The sequence below is a fragment of the Paramisgurnus dabryanus genome, chromosome 6 (assembly GCF_030506205.2).
Source record: "Paramisgurnus dabryanus chromosome 6, PD_genome_1.1, whole genome shotgun sequence".
NCBI classification, from domain to species: domain Eukaryota; kingdom Metazoa; phylum Chordata; class Actinopteri; order Cypriniformes; family Cobitidae; genus Paramisgurnus; species Paramisgurnus dabryanus.
Window position 1 is genome coordinate 22,399,019 of NC_133342.1, and position 25,806 is coordinate 22,424,824.

The 25,806-nt window shown below is 38.6% G+C and overlaps 2 protein-coding genes across 3 annotated transcripts in view; both read right to left on the minus strand.

Moving 5' to 3' along the window:
- abca4b (ATP-binding cassette, sub-family A (ABC1), member 4b) overlaps positions 1-8,098 on the minus strand; it is a 43,180-nt gene extending 35,082 nt beyond the window's left edge. Inside the window, exons 1-6 of the mRNA XM_065276095.1 lie at positions 8,033-8,098; positions 7,341-7,434; positions 5,303-5,444; positions 4,889-5,028; positions 2,100-2,227; positions 1,236-1,433 (exon numbers count right to left, since the gene is read on the minus strand). Coding sequence (XP_065132167.1) covers positions 1,236-1,433; positions 2,100-2,227; positions 4,889-5,028; positions 5,303-5,444; positions 7,341-7,434; positions 8,033-8,098 — 768 coding nt within the window. The remainder of the gene's footprint in view (positions 1-1,235; positions 1,434-2,099; positions 2,228-4,888; positions 5,029-5,302; positions 5,445-7,340; positions 7,435-8,032) is intronic.
- Positions 8,099-11,014: 2,916 nt separating this feature from the next.
- The window catches only part of arhgap29b (Rho GTPase activating protein 29b), a 38,054-nt gene continuing 23,262 nt past the window's right edge, over positions 11,015-25,806 (minus strand). For both annotated transcript variants that reach the window (XM_065276096.1, XM_065276097.1), the window contains 17 exons: positions 24,867-25,025; positions 24,727-24,791; positions 24,521-24,631; positions 24,283-24,363; positions 24,026-24,193; positions 21,000-21,137; positions 19,749-19,939; positions 18,870-19,042; positions 18,257-18,385; positions 16,961-17,059; positions 16,308-16,471; positions 16,025-16,213; positions 15,795-15,932; positions 14,678-14,907; positions 13,277-13,565; positions 13,071-13,161; positions 11,015-12,869 (listed from right to left, as the gene is read on the minus strand). In XM_065276096.1, coding sequence (XP_065132168.1) covers positions 11,923-12,869; positions 13,071-13,161; positions 13,277-13,565; positions 14,678-14,907; positions 15,795-15,932; positions 16,025-16,213; positions 16,308-16,471; positions 16,961-17,059; positions 18,257-18,385; positions 18,870-19,042; positions 19,749-19,939; positions 21,000-21,137; positions 24,026-24,193; positions 24,283-24,363; positions 24,521-24,631; positions 24,727-24,791; positions 24,867-25,025 — 3,362 coding nt within the window. In that variant the 3' untranslated portion in view covers positions 11,015-11,922. The remainder of the gene's footprint in view (positions 12,870-13,070; positions 13,162-13,276; positions 13,566-14,677; positions 14,908-15,794; positions 15,933-16,024; positions 16,214-16,307; positions 16,472-16,960; positions 17,060-18,256; positions 18,386-18,869; positions 19,043-19,748; positions 19,940-20,999; positions 21,138-24,025; positions 24,194-24,282; positions 24,364-24,520; positions 24,632-24,726; positions 24,792-24,866; positions 25,026-25,806) is intronic.

Genomic DNA, 25,806 nt, shown 5'->3' on the forward strand with positions numbered 1-25,806 from the left:
ATTTCAAATATCAACATTGGCTTTCAGAGGTCATGCACCCCCCATTTATATATATAGTTATGATATAAAATATTAAAATTGAGGCCATTAATAGAATGTGCTTTGGCGGGCAACTCACAGACCATGTTGGAGACCACTGCGTTAATATATTAAAGCAAGCAAACAAAAGATATAATCTCTATAATGTATAATCTCTGCAACACTGACAGTGTCTAGAATAGAAAACCCGGTTTAAACTTGGTACTTGATGTGTTTTGGTCGATCAGATTTTGGTGGTTCAGGAAGTTGGTTCACAAACCAAAACCATCATGAGAGAAAGCAAAACTGCTGTATAACAAGCAAGTGCTTTCAATGCATTTCCATCCACTGAAGAATGTATCCTATTTAATAGGATTAGTAAATAAGGCCAAGTAGTGTGTCATGCTAACCCTACCATCTGCTATGACCTAACCCAGCATGAAGCACTTTGAATTACAGACAGAGAGAGAGAGAGAGAGAGAGAGAGAGAGAGAGAGAGAGAGAGACAGATAAGCAGTGTTGTTTCAGCAGTGGTATTCATAGTCCTCCTAAAATGTAACAACAGCTAAGTAGGTCTGAATCTGACTCAAGATCCAGACATCTACTTTAGTACATAACCTGCTAACACACACTGTGTGTGTCCAGTAAACTTATAAAGTACGTGACCCAGTGCAGTGTGCTGTCGTCTTTTAAACCTACAGTTTAAGACACTTTTAACCATAAAACAAACGTTAAAGGTTTTATATTAGGATAATAGCATCACTTCATCTTGCTTATTGCATGCCGTACATCTCCCATGTTATAAACCTCACAAATGTATAGTGTGCATTTATAAAGTATGAACATGTAATACATAAAAAATCATCCCCAGGGTGTAATTTTTTTTGACTCTTTAACCATATCTAAATTTTAAAAAGAGAAACAAAATGTATCAAAATTGATTAAATTGTTTGTATGAAGTATTCAAATATGAGAACTCTAAACCAACCCATAGCAGCCACTCAAACTAAATGCTTTAGTTGTTTTTATAGCAGTGTTGTGTTTTTTATCAGAATCACAAAAAACATCTAATCAAAAAATAAGTCCTGTACTCAATTACAAATTACTGTATCCATGAAACTGTATTTTCAGATTTAAACATTTACACCTTAGTTGTGTATAGATCTGAACAACAGAGGTGTTACGAATAACAGAATAACAAAAGTGCCATAACTGACCAGCCGGAAGAGCTTAAAGAAGTCTATGTTGGCATAAAGCACATCCTCAATTTTCTGTAGTTTCTGCTGGGAAAGGGCACACATGGCGTTGCGAACCCCATACAGTCCTCTGCGACTGGGGAAAATGAGGAATCGCTCCAGGAGAGCCTGGCTACAGGCGATCTCCTTCAGGGACAGATCCGGGACTCCATATGCAAACTGGAACAAAGAAGAAAGAGCTGAATCATATTGCTTTAAAAACTAAAACTACATTCTCATTGGTGTTCACACATTGATGTCAACTTTGGTGTAACTCTTTGTTTCCTTGCTATTTCAGAAGAGAAAAACAAGGTTGCTTTGGTCCGCAAAGAAAACATAGGATGTTGATGACAACACGCTCTTATCTTTATCTTAACTGTTTTTATACAGTGCATGAGGACTTTAGTGTAATTTCTTTAAGCTATTACACTTGGATTTGTATACATTATACGTGTTGATTGTTACAGAGAATACATTGTGGTCCATTCAGGTATAGGATCAAAGCTGCACACTTAAGAGCCTGTGATTGATGATTTTCCTGAGACAACAAAGCCATAACCATAAATTACACTGTGTGTAAAAGGCCAGAATTAAACAAAAGACTTGCGTCACAAAGAAAATGACATAAAACCGCAGGAAGGGTTTTTAGAGCCAGTGACCCTTCAGAAAACACCTAGTGAACACATGAGATTTTGCTGTATCTGAAAACATCCAGTGGGTCAGCTTAGAATTGTCCTGATTGTTGGAATTCACATTCAAATCACATTTGTTAAAATGAATTAGTCACAACAGAAACTTTTGTAACAGTTTTTCTAACTTTTATAACAGTTCATTACTCTAGCTTACTTGCTCAACCCGAACTTCTGCATTTGTAAGATCATCCACCACAGCCACTGAAAGTCCAGCATCCCTCAACAAGAATGAGGTCAGAATCTCATCGTCTTTCAAGATGTACTCAACCTTTAGGCCTTTTCCTGATGGAAGAGAGGAAATGTAGCTTAAAGGAAAACATCACCATTTTTCAATATTTTACTATGTTCTTACCTCAACTTAGACAAATTAATACATACCTATCTTTTTTCAATGCATGAACTTAATCTTTGTACAGCGCGTCGTGAATGTGTTAGCATTTAGCCTAGCCCCATTCATTCCTTAGGATCCAAACAGGGATGAATTTAGAAGCCACCAAACACTTCCATGTTTTTCATATTTAGAGACTGCTACATAAGTAGTTACACAAGTAAGTATGGTGGCACAAAATAAAATGTGGCAATTTTTTTTCTTTACTCCTGACTTCGGAAGTTTGAGGGAGAGGGGGGAGATCTCAGGAGTGATGATGTTACTGTGCGCAGAGGTCAAAGTGCTGGAAACTAAGTGCTCTTCCACCATACAATATAGTTATCGCCACATTTTATTTTGTGCCACCATACATACTCGTGTAACTACTCATGTAACAGTCTTTAAACAGTGAAAACATGGAAGTGTTTGATGGTTTTTATATTCATCCCTGTTTGGATCCTAAGGAATGAATGGGGCCAGGCTAAATGCTAACACATTTACAACGCACTGTACAAAGATTAAGTGCACGCAATGAAAAAAGATAGGGATGTATTAAAGGAAAAAGTATTTAAAGTATGATACAGTAAGTAAAGTATGCAAAGTAAACTGCAATTTTGAGAAAAAGAAGTTATGAACTGCAGCTTTAAGCAAATCTGTAAACAATGCACAAAAACTGACTAATTTTGCATTTGGAAGATCCAAATGGCATCCAAAACGGATGAAGGATTTTTATATAATCATTTTGCACTTTGAATGCTCTCCAAAATCTGTACCCCAATCAATGTCCCTCCCTAACTTCCTGTTTACAAGGAAATTACGTCAACACATCAAAGAAAGCTGCATATTTCATGGCATTCAGTGTGTCTTTAAAAGCATTCTGTAAAATTCCACAAATTTAAGAGGAAATACGCATGCAATGTTCTTTCTTAATAGTAAGGATCACAGATTTAATGCTTTCTTACAAACCAAATCTTTTAAAGGTTTAATTTGCAATGCAAATAAAAATATTAAAATACTTTCCTCATATGCCCAAACCCTCCATTGTATGACGTACTGTATATACTTGAAATAAAAAATGCATTCCACACCTTACGAACTGAAGCTCTCTTAACTCTCAACACCGTTTATAATGACTATGACAAGTGTTCACTGTGAGGATGACAAAGCGGTTGAATGGTCACTGAACTATGTGACGGATGTGTCGCTTAACAGTAAAAATGCAGTAAAAATGCTGAAAGGTCACAACAAGGAAGTCAATTCTGAAGAAGGTGCTGACACAGTTAGTAACCTACAGGTCTGTCACAACTAAACATGACAAAGAGATGAAAAGTATGATGATTGCGAATATTTGAAGTAAGACGTGTTCCTTTAAAATCATTCTTGTTGTTCCTGGAGCAACATCTCTTATGGCTTATGTTAAAGAGACAGCGTACATTAAAGGGGGGGTTTAATGGTATTTCAAGCATTCTGACTTATTAACACAGTTATAGGGTTGTTTCCTCATGCTAAACGTAGACAAAGTGTCAAAAAAGCAGTTGGGCGTGTTGCAGAGTATTTCTGTTTCGGAAAGTTTTTTTCGCCCATTTTTGATGCACTGGATTTTCCCAAACGCGTCATGAGTTGCATGCGGTAAGTAAGACTTCTGTCTTATGTTGGAAATAAGCGCGTGCAAATTATATCAATTACACAAACATGTATTGAATCATAAGTTAAACAATGTTGTTAAGTGTTGCGTGACTCGTACTCGCTCCTCCTGCGGTAGTAACTCCTCCTTCTTTATTTTTTCGTACGTTATCGGAAAGATTCGGTAAAGCTAATCTTTCCTCTATAAATCTGATTAAACTAAAGACTCTCCGGAAATATAAAGGATGTAATACTACTCTATAGGTACTCCAGATTAACATCAGATATGCAGAAACATTGTGTGTTACGTGAGCTTTAAAATGACAATTCTGTGATTTATTCCTTCTCCCGTTAACTCAAAATTCTTTGCCGCACAGCAGCACCAAAACATTTTACGTTTGCATCAATTTGCATCAAAACATGTAACACCAGATTTGTCAATGATCTTCACTGCTTCTTTGTCAAATGCAAGGTGCAAAATTATTTTGTATTACAAAAATAAATAAAAATCACACCAATTTTGAAATGACATAAGGTCATGACAGGGTTTAAATTTTTTTTGTGAACTTTTTAAGAATAACATTACCAACCTCTTAGGGACTACATTAGAAATACATTTGATCCATATATGCTGATTCAGGATCAGCAAAATATGCTGATTCAGGATCAGCCAAATATGCTGATAAAGAAACAGCGTAGTTGATCAAATAATAGTCACCCAACAAAGTATCTAAATATAAAAGTTTACAGATATCAAGAGAGACTTCGGATCACGTTCACTCCGATAGTCAGTCATCAGCCCATTAGAGAGAGCAGGAAAAGGAAAAAGGTATGATGGGAGTGGAAGTACATGTAGGAAATGCCCACTCTGTCCATCCATCATTCACATCCATTAGAAGACATTCCATCCAGGGTTAGTGGGTCAGAGAGTAGAAAGTACCCGCCCAACATACCTGCCACCAGTCCAGGATTGGTGCGCAGTGTCTCCATGAAGTTGCTCATGATAGAGACTTCTTGCCATAGACGACCAAGCTGTTGAAACTCAGTGTCATTGAATAGAAGCTCCTGAGAGTCTGCATAGAATCGGGCCAGTCTGAGAAGACAGTGAGAGACTTTAAAACTGTATTGTCTGTATGGCACACAACTGTTGTGATGAACTTAGATTTTTAGTTTCTGGATTTACTACCATTGAGACCAAATCCACAAGTTTTTAGAGCTGCAAAACTATTATTCATGTAGTTTCCTTCTTAACTAAAATGTGACAGAGTTGTATCCTCTGGACGCCTATGAGTCTATGACGTGCAGCATATTTTGAATTTCTGAATACTTCCTGGCTTAGTTTGGTGTTGGGAAAGTGCTTGACTCACATGGAGTTGTGGTAGTTCGAAACGACCCCAGGTGACTCTCCTCGAGTTTGGTGGCGAAAACAGGGGTTATTTGCATTGCAGAAAATCCCTTGGATCCAAGGCAGAATTCCTGTGGAGGGCATAGCCTTGCTGGGAAAATGACCTATATAGAAAAGATGAGCAAGTTCTCACAACCATGGACACACAGAGAATTTATCACTGTTTTATAACAAATTAGATAACGCATTTGAATTCTCATGTTAGGTATATCTTTTGTCTAAGGTACTCAACTATCTTATATTACACAAGCAAAGTCAAATATACTGAATAGTAAAATTTTCGTGATTCGGCCATATGCACAAGGTTTAGATATCTTGCCTATCTTATACTACACTTAAACATGGAAAAGTCAGATTTTCATTATATGTCCCTTTTAAGTAAATGACATGAGCAATATATTTTAATTATAAAAATAATTTGGTTACAACATTGCAAACAATAGATTTAAGTTTTCATACTAATTGGTATAAACAAATCCAATTAAATTAGTGGACTGGAATTGTTTCAATAATACGTTTTTTTACATTGCTCATTGGAATGCTTGATACCGATTGGCCAGTTGTGACATTTGCAGGTTTGTAAATCTCTCTTAACAACCACTCAAAAATAATAACACATGCTAACCTGGATGCTGCAAATAATTTTGACTGGTACAGTTTGCACAAAAAATAAATGTAAATGTTTTTAATGAAATATATGACTTAATATTTACAAATTATTCAACCAAATGCGTTTGTGACATTTGAACCTCTTTGTCTTATCTTAAAACCGAAAGTAAATGGGTTTTTCTTGGGGAAGGTCTGCATTTGTTAAGCAAATAAAATATTTTAAATCAATATTTAATCTTCCTTACCTTACTTGTGAGGTAAAGAGCTGTTTAATAAGCGGGATAATGTACAAGCAGACAGTTGTTATCGTGAAACCCCTTTAGCTTTGCATCGGGTCCTGATCGTCTGGGCTTATTTCTGCGATAACAACCGGCTGCCTATCCCTTACATAAGGTTGAGCAGGGCACATCCTAACGTGGGGTTAATAGTAACACAGCTTGTTTATATACGTTAAACACGGTTAAATTATTTGTGTCTTTCTTTATCTCTCAGATTTGTGAAAAGTTTTGATGGGTTTTCATTGTGATACTGGACAAACAGTGATTTTGAGGCATGAAAGTACATTTCTTCATCCAATGTTTTTCTTATTTTTGAGTTGGGTGTCCGTATACTCTACGTTCATCTACACTGCAACGCAACACCAAAGTTCTCAAACTAAAACAGGTCACTTGTCTTGATACCAAAAACACAGCACCATTGTAAAAACATTTACTCCTAGTAGCTGTTAACTACAGTAGGACTTTTTTACACTGCAGGGTTAGTTGTAACAGTGTTACAACTAAGTCTAAGAAACTTAATGTTAAAGCAACACCAAAAGAGTTGTTTTTTTACCTTAAAATGACGTTTCCAAAAAAGTTTCAGTCGTTCACTCGAAACAGGGTGAACGGCACTTTAACATTCGTTTTGCAGCCCTTTATCGGCCAAAACTGCACTAAAGAAGTTTCCAACCGTCAGGTTGCGGTCCTGTAGTTCGAGTGAAAACTACAAAAACTTGCTTTACGGCAGACCTACAATCCAATCAGAGCCAGCTGCAGTATTTACTAGAGTGGTAATGGACAATTACGCTTCTAACCTGTAGGGGAAGCAAAGAGCAAAAACTGTTTAGTGTTGCTTTAAAGAGCCCCTAACCTAGGTGTTTTCAGCTATAGTAAAATAGTCTCTGGTATCCCCAGAATGTTTCTGTAAAGTTTCAGCTCAAAATACACCACAGATCTTTCATTATACGATGTTGAACATTTGTGGCTACAAATTAACATTTGCACTTTGTTCACTTTTGGTGTATTTGTACGGTTGGTTCTAGAAACAAAACGTAAATGTTAATTTGTAGCAGGTACAAAATGTTAGGTGATGCCCTGCTCTTTTTCATTTAATATAGCATGCAGTATTCTTACATTCATGTTGGCGATACAGGGGGTTGGCTTGTCGTAGCCACACCAGTCCGATGAATAAAAAAACAGGCCACAGAATCTCTACCAGGAAGCGAATCTGCAAACACATGGCAATAGAATGACATGTTTAGAAACAGCTTTATATCAGCAGTGGGGGTTCAATATTCAAAAGATAACACAAACTATAACAATTAACATATTACAGATTCTGTGATTTCAAAAGATATTTTATAGACAAGTTTCATTGGACGCACGTGCGGTGACACGATACACATCTGGTCTGAACTTTACTTCCGGTTTCAGGTGCTAAACTGAACTCTTGAACAAATACCTCAACGGAAATAAAAAAAATTGGTTTCCTGAGTATGTTGTTTATTTTGGTTGTTTTATAAATAAACTATGCTTAAAGTACTTTGTTGTTATTTATTCTAAGCATAGTTTACCGGAAGTTACGTGTTGACCACGAAAGCCGCTTGTTTATGTTGTGTTACGGCTGAAACCGTCTAGAGATTCTATACTCTATATTCTTCATTTGTGTGCCTCTGCAAAGCCTGTGCACTTAAACAAAATTTTCTGAGGTTTGTCTCTCACATCACATGATATAAACAGTGGACTCTAAATAGAAGCTGTGTTGAGGTTTTGAAAGTACAGTCCATGATGATTGTTTTGTATCTCAGTGAAACGGCAAATTGTACCTTTTGTCTCTTGCGGAGCGTCCAGTTCTTCCATAATAGCAGACGGATCTGGCTGCTCGTGTTCATTGCTCCAGAGCTTCGCCCCTTGTAGGGGTCACCAAACTGTGATGAACCTGACAGCACATCAACACTTTTACAGCATGCATTGTAACTTTTGCGAGTTGACGTAAAAACCTAAACAATGCGTTTAAATGCGTGAAGCAGTATTGGAATTGCAGAGCTTCAAAAGAAACGGTACTTTAAACGAAAGCTATTTCAGTTGGAGCGCTTAAGTTAGTCATGTATAATTGAGTGTCACACATCTTTAAAGGAAAATATGCACCTAGCACTAAACCACTAAACTATTTTGAGTCTGTTCGACAGACTAAAACCTCAGATGTACAGAGAAGAGCTGTTATTATGTGTCTGTAAGATGTCTAATTACCCGGTGTGTTTTTTGTTACACAAACTCTAATTAAAGCTCTTTGAATTTAGGTTCAGATACAAATCTCTAATCTTACAGATACACATAAAGAGTATCATGTGTACAGTGTGTTCTTGTTTTTTTTTTAATAAATGCAATAAATTCATGGCATCATGTAATAAAAAACAAACATGATAACGTATCTAATGTCATACTGTACCTACTGTATTAAAATATGATGGCACTCTTCTCTTTAAACTTTACTGCAACACTTCTACATTTGTATTACACATACTCAAAAGCATTATTACTGTATGAGCAAAGTCAAATGTATACTAAATTCATAACGTAAATCAAAAAGTAACTTACCTAAGTGCTAAACAGGTTTAAACCCCTCAACATTTACATGAAAAAGTAAATTGTTACAGTCCATAATATTCCCTGAAACACAACAGCCAAACTTGCTGCTTCTGACTAACCCAAGTTACAGAAGTAATCAGATTACCTTAATCTGCAGGGTTTACAGCCATCAGCAAAGTCCCCCGTTTTAAAATGACTATTACTTACCCCCTCATTTGTGTGGGACTGATAAGGCATTACGGGATAATGATAACATGTTGTATTACAGTATGTTTAAAGTTAGTTTGTGTGCATCTTACATGTTACATCTCTTATTTGTGCTTTCATGTGCAGGATGAGTCAGAGCTGATCAGCTTAGTTGTCATGACTAATTAGATATGAGGAGAGACAATCTGTCACCGAACCAAACAGATACACAGAGAATGAGGACAAACTAACACAGGCTCTGCAACAGAGACACACACAAACACAAACAATGTAGCCTTGCCCTGCAGTATATTATTACAGCAGCCTATGCTTGACATTAAGTATTGAACATACTCACCTGATGATGTCATACAGTAAGTATGCCATCCACCTGGTATAATTAGTGATGTCGATGCTAAGGCTGGCACCACTTTTTACTGTTCCTCACAAAGTAACATCAAGCAGGGGCGTCATGCACCAATTTTTTTCAGGGGACACACAGTGTGAACAGCTCACAGAAATTTGTGCATACACAGACATCAAACGAAATATATTTTAGAGCTTGCAGTCTTTTCCATAGCACCTACATTTCTAACAATCTGAGCGCCCCTGCCTTCATGCAAAAACCTCCAAAATAAAAGTGTTGAGTAACTTAAATACAATTCAATCGGAATAATGACATATTGGCATCATATTTACATCTGAAACGGCATGTTGTGTTTATTTACGTTTTGTTTAATGACTTGTTTAATTGTGTCATTAATGCATTTTGCCCAACAACTGCATTATCCTATTAAATTAATGTAATTTTAAATCCAAAATGTAACTTAAGCAACGAAAATTACATAAGCTATTACCACGTGACTGATTTAAATGTTCAATAATGATTTTAAAAAATATGTTTAGATAAAATTATTAGAGAAACGGATTTTTGCATAAAATTTTACCTCATGTGATTCGGCGCCGCCGTGAACTTTGGCGAACATTTGACGTTGTACCAAAAAGATGAATCTAGAAATCTCTACTAATATAACGTCAAAACTGTCACATTTTAAACCATACATTTTCTACACAGAGGAGGTTAACTGCACATTACCGCACTGGGGTTTGGAAATGTTGTGAGCGTTTCTCACGTTTTAATTCCTCAGAAAGCAAAATGCAGCAGCAACCCATGAGCGCGCTCAGACGCTGATGACGTCTGCGACTGCGCTGTCTGCAGCGCCTGCCGCCAGAATAAAGTAATGTAACACGATCTGACAAACCATAACAAAAATATCTGAAAAGTGAAAAAGACGCAGTACAGAATTTATAATATTGTGCATATTAAACAGATTAAAAGAAAGTAACAGATTAATGGACGCTGAGGTTGCATGCAAAATCCATTTGCCTCAAAAAACCGAGGGGGCACGTGATTGGGCATGACGCCTCTGAAATCAAGTATTCAACTTTGGCACATAACTGTAGGTGTGTTCGACTTTGTGCAGCGCCGCAAGAACCGACAGCAGGATGACGTCGAAGTACCGCGAGAGCGAGACGGAATTAGACTTCGTATGATTTCTCTGATTGTTCTCGCGGTACTTTGACGTCATCCGGCTGTCGGTTCTTACACCGCCGCATAAAGTCGAACAAGCCTTGTGTCAGCAATGCGAGTTGGGCTGTGACATAAATAATACTGAGGAGAGATGGGCTATTTGGAAAAAAACAACAAGTCATATGTGACCCAGTCTGTGAAAACCCAGAAAAATCTTTTTTTTACTCTTTATATTAAATCATCCTACATTATGTAATGTAAAGAACATTTTGTAAAAATATACGTGAAAGCAATCAAACTTTAATGCTCCTAATCTCATAAATAGATTATTACACTTTAGACTGGATTTCACAGACAGGGTCACAAATTTAGTAAAGAAAATAAAAACATCAAAGATGATTGACCTGGCCAATAAGAACGCATAAAAGTAAAAACAGCTCACTTTTGAAAACAATTCTGTTCCAGTTAAATGAAAGAAAGAAAAACAAAGCTGACACAATACTAGTTTTAACTAAATATTTAATTTGCAAACATGTTTCATGTTTTCAGGAATTGTTTGTATAGTCAGATGTGAATGGCAGATGGTGTACAAAATGTAAACAAATGTACATAACTCAGAAACAGATGCACGCACACTGCCTAAAAAACACGGGAGCAGCACAGAGGTAAAAAAACAACAACAGTACAACAGATAAAATACCTGGCAGTAACTTGATTACATCAGCATGCAAGGGCGATGATGATGCAGTGGCGTAGCATAAAAAATATGTGAAAAATTCAGGTCACAAACATCCCTTAGGCTTAGCAAGTACATTACAATAATCATGATGACATGAACTTATAGACAATACTATACAAAGTTTATACAAAGGATATTTTACATGTAGCCTTTTTTAACAACACATTCATATAAATGGCTAATCACTGATATAAGTGTCTTTTGAAAACCTCTGGATGGTTTAGAATAAATTTTTATCACAGTGAAAGGGAAACATGATATGCTTGCTGACACATTTGGCATAAAGATAAGACTTTTTTTTTTACATGAGAATGCTCACTTAGTATCAAGTGAATGTCACAAATGTTCTGGACCTGGATCAAACTGTAGCTTACACAGACTGGATAAAAAGCCATTTATCCAGAATATGTCCATTGAGACGTTTCGCGCCCACATCTTACATATCTCTAAATATTTTTGCCCTTTCTCAAAGGGATATAAAACAATTACATATATACAGTACAGTATGGCACAACCAAGACAGTTTATATACATACATACATACAAGTCCATTAGACCTTAGGTCCATTAGATGATATTTAAATGAACAAAAAGTCTTAAGCATCCAGTCACGAGTGTAACAGAAGACATTGTACCAAAGACAAAAACTGACCTATAGGCCAAGCTTGGGTTTAAACAAAGTGGGCTTCTCTACGCTCCAGCTCCTGCGTACGGCGGCTGCGTCTCTGATAAAGGGGCTTTGCGTCAGTAGGGCTGAGCTCCTCTGCGCTGGAGCTTGGAGATTGAGGGGGAGAGCGCATGACGGGGCTTTGCGAGTCACTTTCAGAAAGTCCTTCCTCGGCTTCTCCCGTCTCTGCCGATAAAGCACCCACTGACAGCGTCAATGTCGTAATTGCCGGCCTGGCCGTCGTTGTAGCTGTAGCCATTGACGTTGTGGGTGTGGTAGGGGGCGTGGCCATTGTTGTAGCAATTGTTGCAACTGTTGCTGTAACCGCAGTCGTTACTATGGTAATTGATGTTGTATATATAGTTCCTGTTTTTGTTCCTGAGTCAAATGATCTGGATTGGCCTGTTGATGGAGGTTTATAGAAAGTTTCAGGAGGGGGTTTTAATGTCCGTGGCGCTCTAAAGGTTATTGGGGCTGTGCTGTATAGGTTAGTACCAGATATATAAGAGCTAGAGTTGGGTACCGCTGTTCCTTGAACAGTCTCGGCTGATTTTACTTTATTCGTCACACCAGAGGACGGAAGGTTGGCCACTATCATTGCAGTTCGGGGCGTCACGTCGTAATGCCTGTACTGTTTGTCCCAGGTCCTTCTCAGTGACTGAGTGTCTATGAAGGTGTTCCTGTTACTGGCGAGGCGTGGCGTCGAAGGCTTCTCTGGTTCGGTGGTCTCCTGAATAGCAGCTGGAGTACTTTCTTGCTCAGCGCTGTTGCGGCTGTTACGCTCATTAAGCAGTCGATCCACAGGCATGCTGATGGGTCGGGACACCTGCTTGGACCTCTGGGGACGCATCTGCACCACTCGGCTGCTGGCACTGGGCCGGCTGAACACTGATGTGGTCTTCTGAGCCTCCACGGGACCCAAGATGAGCCCGTTGACATCTGAACCAGCACCTGTTGGAGATAAATACCCAACAAATTAATAAAAAGTTTTATTGTTATGTATTGTTACTGACATTAGTCCATTAAGTTCAAACATGTAATCAGGAGTAACATACACCAACTGAACAAAATTGGTTTAGCTCAACCCGCTCCAAGCACTTACAAGGAGGCTTAATTTAAACTTTTATTTCAAAACTAAGCAGTCATACGAACCAGATGTTTGTGTTCCTTTCTTCACCTCCTTTACTTCCTCCAGTTGTGAGGAGGTAATGATAGACGAGTGTCTCTTGTAAAGTTTAGCACTCTGCATGAAAGATAAAAACAGACCTCCTTTAAAATTATTTTGTACAGAAAAGCATCAAGTTGTGCTATATAAGATTCAAATAGGTCACAGTTTACATCTTTACATCCCATCTCACCTCTTTGATATCCATGAGAGAACGTGAGTGGCGACTGAGTTTCGGTTCTTTGTCCATGGAAGTGCGTGGTGCCGTTGGGGTGGTGGGAGACACGGGGCCGAGGGAGACGTCAAAAATCAATTGATGATGAGTGATGAGCAGTTCTATCATGCGAGCCTGGTGTGGGTAGTCAACCAAGGAGGACAGGGACACTTCTGCATCCAGCTGCCTGGGCTTGATGAGCGTGGGACCGAAAATGATCCCGAGGTTACTAGCTGTCATCTTATTCTCCTCGGCTTGCTCTGATACTCTGTAGAACAATGAACATCAAACTGATTCAGAACAGTTTGTTAAGGAAAACACCACCGTTTTTCAATATTTTACTGTGTTCTTACCTCAACTTAGATCAATTATAACATACATACTTATCTTTTTTCAATGTGTGCACTTTTAATCTTTGTACAGCGCCTCGTGAATGTGTTAGCATTTAGCCTTGCCCCATTCATTCCTATGGCTCCAAACAGGGATGAATTTAGAAGCCACCAAACACTTCCATGTTTTCCCTATTTAAAGACTGTTACATGAGTAGTTACACGAGGAAGTATGGTGGCACAAAATAAAACTTTTGTTTGGAGCCATAGGAATGAATGGGGCTAGGCTAAATGCTAACACATTCAAGAAACGCTGTACAAAGATTAAAAGTGCACACATTGAAAAAAGATAGGTATGTAGTTTAATCAGTTGATTAAATGTAATGTTACGGGGTCCAGGATGATAAACAAAGGTCTTCTGAGGGTAATCCGTGCGGTGTTGTTGTAGAAATATCCATATTTAAAACTTTATTAACGTAAATAACTACCTTCCAGTAGCGCCACCATCTTAGTCACGTCCGCATTCAGGATGAGAGCTTACGCAGCCTACGGAGGCTACTCTGCTGCTGCTCTGTGCCCCCGCCCTCCGAATTTGTCATACGTCACTAAAAAAAGTGCGTACACTACGCTAATACTCTCTCCTGAATACAGAGGAGTCTAAGATGCCGGCGCTACCGGAAGGTAGTTATTTACGTTAATAAAGTTTTAAATATGGATTTTTCTACAACAACACCGCGTGGATTACCCTCAGAAGACCTTTGTTTATCATCCTGGAGCCGTTTAGATTTAATTTGTGAAGGATGGACGCACTTTTTTTGGACTTGAAGGTCGTGGACTATGGGTGGACCCTGTAACATTACATTTAATCAACTGAAAGATCTGAAACATTTTCTAACATATCTGAAAATGTGTTTGTCTGAAAAACGATGGACATATGAAACTCGGACAGCTTGGGGGTGAGTAAATCATGGGTTTAATATCATTTTTGACTATCCCTTTAAGATGTACTTTTGGTTTTTGTGCTGCGAACAATGTTTGAGTCATTTTGTACCTTTGCAGGTGGTTGATTAAGAAATGTAGGGTTTTGTAGTGGGCTGTAGGAAGCTGGCGAAGGAGGTCTCTGATTTTGAAGATGACTCTTTTGAGCTCAATGCTGAGGCACTGCTGCTCTCCTTGACCCGATTTAGCTGAATCAGGCTCGTCCACCAAGATGGTGTGGATCTCTTTTGACAGCCCGATGATATCGTTATAATACCGATACAGAATCAATGGCTCCGGCAACTGAAAGATAAATAAATGACTTTTTTTTAAATCAATAAAAGACTTCGGTCACTAAAATGATGCTTTTGCTGAGTGACAGTGGAAGCACTGCCATGGGAAAGTTAATAAGATCAAAAACTTTTTGGGGAAGTTTCCCACACAGGGTACAGATTAATCCAGGACTAGGCCTTTTAAGAAGTTCATACAAACATATCTTACATAAAACAATACTGGTGTGCACCCTGAGACAACACAATGGCACTGATATATGTTAAGATACAGTACTGTGCAAAAGTCTTAGGCCACCATCACCAGCTTTGTTGTTTTAGCAAAGTTTTAATGTCCATCTATATTTATTTTTCACTCCTATTTTATGATACAAACAGAAAATACAGGAAATATATATATATATATATATATATATATATATATATATACACACAAAAAAAACAATTTACAGAACTATATGTCTTCTTGAGGCATCAGTCAGCATTTAGTTTGACTTCTCTTGGCACGAAGGAGACTGAAGTCCAGAAGTCATTCGACTAGAATCAGAAATTAGGATTTAATTTCATTTAGGTTTAAAGATCCAGCAGCTGCCTGCTATTGCTCAAGTTGGAAGAGGACCCTAAATACTTGACACTTCAGCTTATACTTTTATACTGATTTTAATACTACATACACATTTCCTGGATTTTCTAATAAAGAACCTGAAAAATAATTCAATGTTCAAACAACAAATCTAATGGGAACAGGTGGCCTAAGACTTTTGCACAGTACTGTATGTCAGTGCAAGATGTAAGATAAAATATCCATTTTAGATCAGAACTAGAATAAACCCCATCTGGAAACCGCCCCTTTATGTTAAATATTACAAAACTAGGATAGGTTTATTTGTCCCATCACACCTGTCTCAGGTAAAGCTTGAGAACGTTGCTGATGTCATGCGGGTGAAGGTCAGAAAGCTCCACCAAGTCTTTTCCATTCTCGAAGGCCTGGCACAGCTTTTCCACACGAGACTTCGCCCCATTCACACGATAAATGCCCTTGAAATTCATTGAAAGTAGGTGTTACACGAATGACTCAGGTGCGATTACATGACATCTTTTCATTGACACCTTTAATTCAGGTTGGTTACCTTAATGTTCAAGGCACGACTCTCGATCTCAGAGGTGCATTTTTTGATGATGAAAGGAATGTCATCAGGGCTGTTCTTGGCAACCTGAGCAAAGTCGATCCCAAACAGATGCAGTCTGCCCTGGAGCTTTTTATGACCACACTGAATGGCAAGAGTTTCCAGGCATTTCTTATGACAGGCCAAGGAACACTATGTAATAAGAAACCAGGGCAATGACAAACTACTCTCTACTGAACATTAACAGTATCAGTATGGGTGTTGAAGAGGATGATGTCAATGATACCTCCTCACACTCAGCTCCGTGAAACACCACAAGGCCGTCACACTCTCTGCATTTGGAGGGCGCGCGCAGTTTTCTCAACTTGTGGGTTTGCGAGGCTTTTGACATCAGAGCGTTCCGGAAAGGTCCGGGAGAACTGGCCGCTTCCATAACCATCTCAGCGAGACCTGGAAGGGCAATTTGTAAAATATTTACAAAAAATTAAACAATCTGATTAAACCAACAAGCAGATCACAAATAGGGGAAAATGGTATGGTTCTCAAATAATACGAAGACATTTATTGTTTCCTAATTCTAAGTGTGAGAATCTCTAAAAAGGGCAGATTAAATATTTGAGAAATATAAAAAAAGGCTATTAAAAATTCAAGAAATAAACTAGGACTTTTTATTATCTTCACTAGCGCTGAACAATAATTTGTGCAATTATTACAGAAATATTACACATTTGGTGGTGATGTAAACTGAAAAACAGGAAGTGTTAACGGAGGCATTTTGCCAGTATCAACATTACGCCCATCTGTGCAGCTGTACTAATAGCAAAAACATGGATGTGGAGGAACAAAGAGCTTACGTAACACTTTAACATATAATCTGTCACAACACACTTATGTGAACACAGACCCGAGCAAGCACATCCTTCATGGTGTACTACCAACCATTATCTGATGGGGAAGGTGGTTCTCTCTCATCCAGGTCATCCGCTGAAGACATGGTACCAGTTGAGGGAGTTCGGGGAAGCCTGCGTTTAAAATCCCCTGCAGGGTGACCACACACACATTAGTCTTACTTTTGTCATGTAGGGGACTTCTTTTCTTCAACCAGCCCAACAAGAACTAGGTAAAAACTTTGGCAAACACAACTTAATACAAACCTCCAATATTAACAATGGTGAAACTAGTTTTAAGTATGCAAACTCTTGCTAAAATATATATTTCATGACAAAAAGTGAGTGTGAGAGAACTTAGAGTCAGTTTTTTTTTTTTAAATACACCACCGGTCAAAGTTTTTAAACACTTGACTGAAATGTTAAATATGATCTTAAAAATCTTTTAATCTGAAGGTGTATGGTTAGATGCTTGAAATGACTTTTGCAGACAAAAATATACCCGTTTCTTAAATTATTTTTTAAATAGGGGACTATACTACGTACACACCAAATGCAGGGCATCGTGTTACTCGTTCTAAATTACTCGTGGGATTTAACTTCAAGTCATGCAAATTTTTCGCTGGAGTTGAATATTTTCAACTTGGGCAAAGACGTATTTAAGGTGAATAGCGTGTGTTTTCGCGGCAAATGGGCCTCCATATCGCGTCATTCACATCCCCCCACGCGAGGACGTGTCTGATCGCGTCTTTGCATTGACTTTGTAACTATGTTACCTACTCGCGCAAATCGTTGAACTCGCGTCTGGTGTGAACCCACAGTTAGACTGAATATTTAAGGAAAAGCAGCCAATAAGAGCCCAGATTAAATGTGAACTCCTTCAATATTCTTTAAAATACATCCTAAGGTAACTTTAAGATGCTTCTTGATAAAATAACATGAGTACAGTTTTGCAATTTCCAGGCAAAGGTTGACTGCATTTCTGATATATTGCATTTTGATCTATTTTGGATGCTTTTAGTCACCAACATAATTCCCACAGCTAAATTTGTGTTATACCAACGTTTGGACAAATTTATTATTATTCGGTAATGTGGAAAAAAATCTATAAATAGAGAATGAATGTTTCAAAACTTTTGACCGGCAGTATATATCATCTTGCCAATGTTATCAAGCAAAATTTATGTTTACCGCAAACACATAAAGATTTATTAACAATAAAAAAATAAGTTTCAATTGTTTATTGGAGGGGGCAACAGAGAATAAAGCTTTACTGTTGAACCCAGACAAATATATTTATTTAAAAGATGTTCAACATGCATGATGAAATCAATGTATGAGAATATACCTGGACTGGCAGTTGGGGAGTCCATTGAGCGAGACTCACTGCTTCCTCCGGCGCTTTCTGAATCACTGCACATCCCTCCTCCACCAGCACTGCCTGTGCTCCAGACTCGCTGAGAGCCCGGTGTCCTCACTGTTAAACATATAAACCATTTACAAACAGCTCAGAGTCTCAAACTGTAGAACAAAATATTATGTGGAGTGTTTCTGATTGACAAAACATTGGCATGTCCATACACATTTTACAAAAAATATATTTTCTCTATATACTTAATATATATACACACTAATATCTCATAGCCACTTAGGAAACATAAACCTGGCCACCATTGTTTCATATGACTAAGAAAATAAGATAATAATTTATTTTAAATATGAGCAATGTATATGTCGTGGCATTTAGTATCTAAAGTGTAGAAACAACTATATAGGTCCAATATATATGCTGATTTACTTTCTGTTTTCACAAACTTTCCGTTTTCACAAACGTCACATGACTTAGGGACTATCTTTGTTAAGCAATCTGAGGTTATATGTGTTGCTCAAGGGCATGACACAGATGTACTACCTCTTTTTTGCAAGGTCTGAAGTTACAAACGTTTAGTTCCATCACAAACCTTGTAGGTCTACACTGCTATTGGAGCGTCTCTCTGAGATCTTGGCCTTGCAGGGTTGTGCGGTCCCTTCGACTTCATCAGCGCTGTGGTTATCCCCAGAGGTGACTGAGCCCTGTGATAGGTTCCCATGGGAAGAGTGAGTGCTGCTCACAGACCTCTTATGAAAGGACATTCTGTTAAAGAAATAAAACGTATGGTTTATTCAATTACCAGGGCTGTTTTACTAACACAGATTTAATAAATATAACATCATTATGGCAGAAAATATCATTGAAAATACTCAATTAATATACACCACAGTTATTTTCCTTTCTCATACCAATGAATATTAGCCTAGCACTGTCTTGTTTTAGAAATACAGTCAAGTTAAATACAATTCAGCTTTGAAAAAAATTCTTGCATTATGTTTCATTGTATTGTACTATTTTTGCAAGAATGTGTGCTTTGTAAACAGCCGCCTACTCTCAAAAACCATTGTTTGGCAGACTACGTCAAGCTTAACTTGTTCCTTTGATTTATGAAATTTGCATACAGGCAAGATTATCTGTATTTTTTTACACTTAATTACCATGTTAAGTCTTAAAAATGCCACAGGCACAACAGGCTTCAGTTGACACTGATTAGCCTATGTTAAATTTCCAATGAGTAATTTCACATTTAGAGGTGAGATTTGAATTCACTGGAAGGAGGTGTGATTGCACTGTATGTGTGAGTGCATCCGATGTGATTCAGAGGTCCAGCTAAAAAACCAAGACTCACACAACAAACGCCAACACAACTGTTGCTTCACTCATCACTCTTCCTGAGGAAGATGCAAACAATGCACGCCCCTCCCTGGCACGCACGGAAACAAGAAATCTGCAGAAAGTTTGGACTAACCCAGTTTTAGAGGGGGCGGTGATGTCCTGAGACAGAGATTCCAGCCACACACGCTCTTTTGGCAGGCTGCACACAAACTCAGAATAGCGTTGGCCCGGCTCATACTTTTTGGCTTGTTCGCACAGAGCTTGATAGTTGACTGGCAGTGGCACGGTTTGAGTCTGCTGCATCTGGAGCCAGTTCACCGTCACCTACAGCGAGTTCAGAAGAAGAGTCAGTATATACACAAAATCGAATAACTTTTGTGTGCAATTTCTGCTGCTATTTAGCCAACTGTTCATGTTGGTGTTTCTGTAGCTAAATTTGTAAAGTATTGCTTTGGCATAACAGGTCATGGGTTGACCTTTGCATACTTAAAAAGCACAGCAAGTCATTTTGGATAAAAGTGGTTGCAAAAAAACAATACTTCATAGGGTCATTTTGATATTTGGCTGATTTACTCACCCTCAAGGCATCTGAGATAAATATGTCCATCATCTTTCAGACAAACACATTATCTGGAGTTAGTTTAGTAAATGCCCTTGCTCTTCCAAGCTTTATAATGGGAGAAAACAGGGATCAGGGAACAACTTCTGACTTTAAACACCAAAAAAATGCATTCATCTCTCACAAAAGTAATCAACACGGCTCCAATAGGTTAATAAAGGTCTTTTGTGGGTAATCGATGTGACTGTATAAGAAAACTATCCAGATTTCAAACTCCACAAACTAATAACTAGCTTCCGGTAACGGCGCCATCTTGGACTTACGCAATTCACGAAAGAGTTTCAGCATAGTGAGTGTTGGTTGCCACGGGTACACTACACAGTGACTCTCGTGAATTGCTGAGTCCAAGAAGGCATCGTTCTCTGAAGCTCTTTATTATAGTTTATAATGTTTGAAATATGGATATTTTTCTAATAAAATCACATCAATTACCCACAGAAGACCTTTATTAACCCCTTGGAGCCCTGTGGATAACCTCTGTGAAGGATGAATGCCTTTTTTTGAGGTTTAAAGTCAAGAGTTGTTCCCTGATCCCCGTTTTCTACCATTATAAAATTTGGATAAGCAAGGACATTTACTAAAATAACTCCAAATGTGCTCGTCTGAAAGATGATGGACAGATGTATCTTGGATTGCTTGAGGATGAGTAAATCATGGTGCAATTTTGATATTTGGCTGGAGTATTCCTTTAAAAGCAAAAATTACACTGAAATGTAAAGTAGTATGGTATATGTCAGTAATAATGTAAGGGGAAGGTATACAGACCGCTTTCAGGGTCAGGTCACATTGAAAGACCAGCTTCCGGATCTGAGCGAGTATCTCACTCTTGGCACTCGATATGCTGACCTTCCTTGCCTCTAGATCGGCGATGCTGGCTTTATACTGCCCATGTGCTTCCTCTGCCTAGAGTGACCACAAAAACAGATTGTAAGCCAAATATAACAACACAGTAGCAGTGTTTTAAGAATGCTCTAGTTAAACAGGGTGTATTTTCTGTGTACCAAAAAATAATGACTGTTTCTAAATAGGTTTCCAGTTGTCCGAGACAGAAACTGACATGTCAAACAGTGTTTAAAGCACCACATAGCCATTGTGTTTGAATCAAATCGCACATGGCTAACTTACAGATGGTTTCAGCAGTAACAACACAAACAAACGGATTTTGTGGAACAAACGTAACTTCCGGTAAACTTCCACAAAGAATCAATAACAATAGAGTCCTTTAAGAGTAGTTTATTCCTGATAACAAGCTAAATAAACAACAAGTAGATTACGTAGTTCATATTTTATAGCTAAACCGTAAAAAATACACTGAGGTAACTTTAATGTACTATAGTGTATACAATGTTAACTACAAACCAGCTGCCAAACCTCCCTTCACATAGCAGTGATCCACGATCGCCATCTCCCCTCGTCTTTAAGAAACCAAAACATTTGGTATGTTCAAGGTACTTGTTCCAGAGTTCAGTTTAGCCACCAGTCAGACCATTAAACAAACAGGACCGGAAGTAAAGTTTTGACCAGACACGTACCCGCGACAACATACGTGAAACCGCCTATATTGACCGAACTATAATTGAACAGTTTTGCAACTTTTAGGGGCCGTTTCCTGGACAGGGATTAGACTAGTCCTATTCTAAAATAAATGTAAGAGCTGTCCAAACTAAAAACAACTTGCATGGACATATCTTAAAATACATAAGTGCGCTTTGTTTTGCCTCATAATGCACACAAGTAATGTTTTTAGTAAGGCATGATTGTTAAAACTAGTTATATTTCCTAAATAAAATAAGGCCTAGTACCTGGCATAAACTAATCTCTGTCCGGGAAACCATCCCTTAATGATTACAAGGTATTTACATGACTATGGAGCAGTTTCCCGGACAGGGTATTATATTAGGACATTCAATCAATTTTTACAAACATAGCTTATTAAAAACATTACTGGAATGCATCTTGAGACCAAACAATCGCACTGACATATGTTAAGATACGTCAATGCAATATTTGTTTTAAATTAAGGCACCTCAAACATGCATTTTAGTCTAGGACTGGGATAAATCCTGTCCAGGAAACCGCCCATATATTTTAAACTGTTTCATTAAATTTTTATATTTATATTCACCATTTCATATTGACAAATATATTATTTGAAAATGTAAATAATATAGACTGGCTACTATAGCTCTAGTCAGAATCCTGCAACGGGTCGGGTACCCATGGGTACTGGCGGATACACACATAAAAGTGTATAAAATGGGTGGATTGTGACATTCCTAAAATTCACTTGCGGGGATGTGGGCGGATAATTAACTCCATGTGGGCGGGTATTAGCGTGAATGAAAATATGTGCAATATTTGTATGTCTAAATTACCATTACAGGTGCAACATATGACATTTGACCCATCACGTCCCCACCACTGCGACAGTGCACGACCTTTGTTGATGCTTCTCGACGCCTAGTTGGAGCGAGCGTTGCAGGAGTTGCATAAAGTTTTGCCGTCGATAGCCGAAAGCTGGGAACGTCTTCTCTAGGAAAGCATTTCGAAACTTGTAAGAGCACACAGCAGGGGTTGTGTAGGTAGGTTGTATTATTTCTTGTTATTTTTCCTTAATAGGTCTATTTGTGTATAGTTATCAGGTTCCATAGCCTTTTTAGGTGCCGATGGTAGGCTACTTGAATGGTCCAAAACAAAGCACACTTTAGCCTGTTTCATTAGCCCATTCACGACGCTGTTGTGATGTTGAGAGAGGTACGAGATAAAAAATAAAGCACTTTAAGGCTTTGTCCACACGAAGCCGGTGCATTCCCTATCCGATAATTATTTTTCCTTGCTCTAAAAAAATTATCCGTAAACACGAAACCACTGAAACCGACTGAAAGCGGTGTAGTATATATGCCGGACCAGTATGGGGCACTGTAATTCTGCCGCAGATATACACTATACACGGAGAAGAAGACTTTGAGCATGCGCATAACCAACGTATGGTGTTGTCCATTATCGCTTGTTGGTCACCACAATTGCATAAAAGCAATAGATTTTGCTGTAATAAAGCTAGTAGGCTTTAGTAGCTTCTGTAGCACGAAAACAATCACGTAGTCCGCCGTTATTGTTGTTGCTGTTACGTGTGACGCTTCCGACACGTGATGACGTTTTCGCTTCACAAAATATACGGATTGGCTGTACAGACGAAACCGCAAGGGTGTCGGTTTCAGATTTATCCACTTTAGGACCCCGTTTCAAAAAATAGCGGATTCAGTCTCCCAAAACGCCGGATCCGTGTGGATGAAACGCCAATACGATAACAAATTTATACGTATACAGTGATACGCGTCTCCGTGTGGACAGCCCCTAATTGGAATGATTTTAGCGTGTGTGATTTATGCGTGTGCCGGTCGGGTAACGGGCCAAATATTACTGGGTCTGGGCAGGGGTCGGATTTAATTTTGATATTATCACGGGTGACAGGTCGGATCTGGTGTTGAACTTTGCGGGAGCGGGTCTCCAAAAATGGACCCGTGTAAGACTCTGGCATTAGCATTAAACACAATTTAGGTGCATAGCCTTATCTTTTGCTCGTTCTATAGAAAACAAACCAGATGTTAAGTAGTTGTTGTGCAGATCCTGTACTCTAAACTAATTCCCAGAAACTCATTCACCACTTTGAAGCCCAGTAAACTAGTAGAGTAAACACAAGGGCGTGTGTGTTTGTGCAGTCTGTGACGATGGTGGAATTTAGAGTTGCAAAATTCTTTATGGTGCGGTTCTACATTTGTGCAGTAGCCTACCCTCTGTAGGGCCTCTTCCTCCGCCCTTCGTTTCTTCTCCAGAGTTTTGCCTCCTGCGGCCGACTGCTCCTCCTCGGTGCGGCTGGTGGAGCTGCGTGCTTTCTCGTACTCCTCCCTCTTCTGCACCTTCAGCAGCCGGGCCTTTTTCACAGCGTTTTCAGCCTCGTTCTGAAACACACACACAGGCTATCGAGTCTAGTTCGGATGAAATGTAAACTCAGAGATGAAATTCAGAGATTTCAAATAATAATCAGTACCATTTTCTTCAGCTCTCTTTGCCATTGTTCTTTAATCTCTTTCCTTTGCTTGTCCAGATCGTTCTTCCGGGCCAGCAGTGGCTGTTGGAATTATGGGAAAATGGTTGAATATCTGGATTAAACGCTATTGCAGACAGAACTGATTGTGTATGAAATCTATACACAAAGTCCAATATTGAAACATTTCTGACAAGCAAAGATGATAAACATTTATTTTCGCCCCTGTTCATAATCTCACCTGTATGAATTTGTTAGTTTGCAGAGCTGCGGCTGTTTGCAGCAGAACCTGATTGTACTCGATCTCATTTTTAAAGGCAGACACATAAATATCCTGGAAGGGCATGTAGTCCTTTAAAATAATATAAACAAATTCTCATTAGAACATTGTTTAGAGTACTGATTGACAAAGATATACATCACATTTAAATCTAAAAAGACCAGCACCTGTTGACTTGCAACTGCTTTTGCAGATTCTGCCATCTTAGCAAAGCTTTTGGCACATTCCATGTCTGTTAAATGAAAACAAAGAAATCAAGGTAAAGCTCAAGAGTGATTCAGAGCAACAAAGACAGAGCTTTACGAACCCAAGCTGAGGCGTTTCTCCACCCAGGCCAGAACGTCTTTGGTGTATTTGGACCAGGCCTTAGCGTAGAGCAAAGCCGACTCTACTCCGCTGTCATTTTTCAGCAAAAGTAGATCCACCTGCTCCACAGGGGACAATTCTGGGAAGGACAAGGCAGGATCTGGACACACACACACAACAACAACATTATATACACATACAAAAACAAACAGATGCTCCACATCTTTAAAACATGACGTTTATGCTTCTTCAACCTTGTCCTCAAAAACTAAAACTGTCATTAAATTTTGCATTTATAGACTAAAAGGAAAATGTTACAAGTCAGCTTTATTAAAGCCAGCGACAGCTGTAAAATTGGTGGCAGACTGCATGTAATATTTCTAAATGAGGCTTAACCATTCCCATGGCACCAAAGGCAAAGAAACAGATCTTTCTAAAACTGACACTAATCAGTACGTGCACGCCAAGAGGTTGGTATGACAGATATACTGCATTGCACGAGCGTCTCATAAAATCTGTGCTTAACCTTCGCCAAATGCTCTGACACGCACACTTTTGACCCCACCCCCACACATACACATCGCCCAGCTGTGCTCCATCTGAATCCAAGCACCCCACCCAAAAAGCCACATGTGGTTCCCATTTCACACACAAACATTAAAAAAACTGAAAGAATGTCCACTATTTGGCAAAAAGAGAGGAATGTGAGACAATATGAAAAATATCACAAGTGTAAAAGGACAAAGGAGTGTATAGACCCCTGTAGTGGAGCGTGACCTGTGTCAGGACTGCTTATCTGTGTCTTTGGTAAACTAACTCCTTTCATGTGAGGTTTGTTTAATAAACTAGGACAGCATTTGTTGATGTTTGTATTTCTGTTTCTCAAAGGGAACATGGAAATTCTGTGAAAAGATTTACTACCCTATAATGGCATGAGTTGT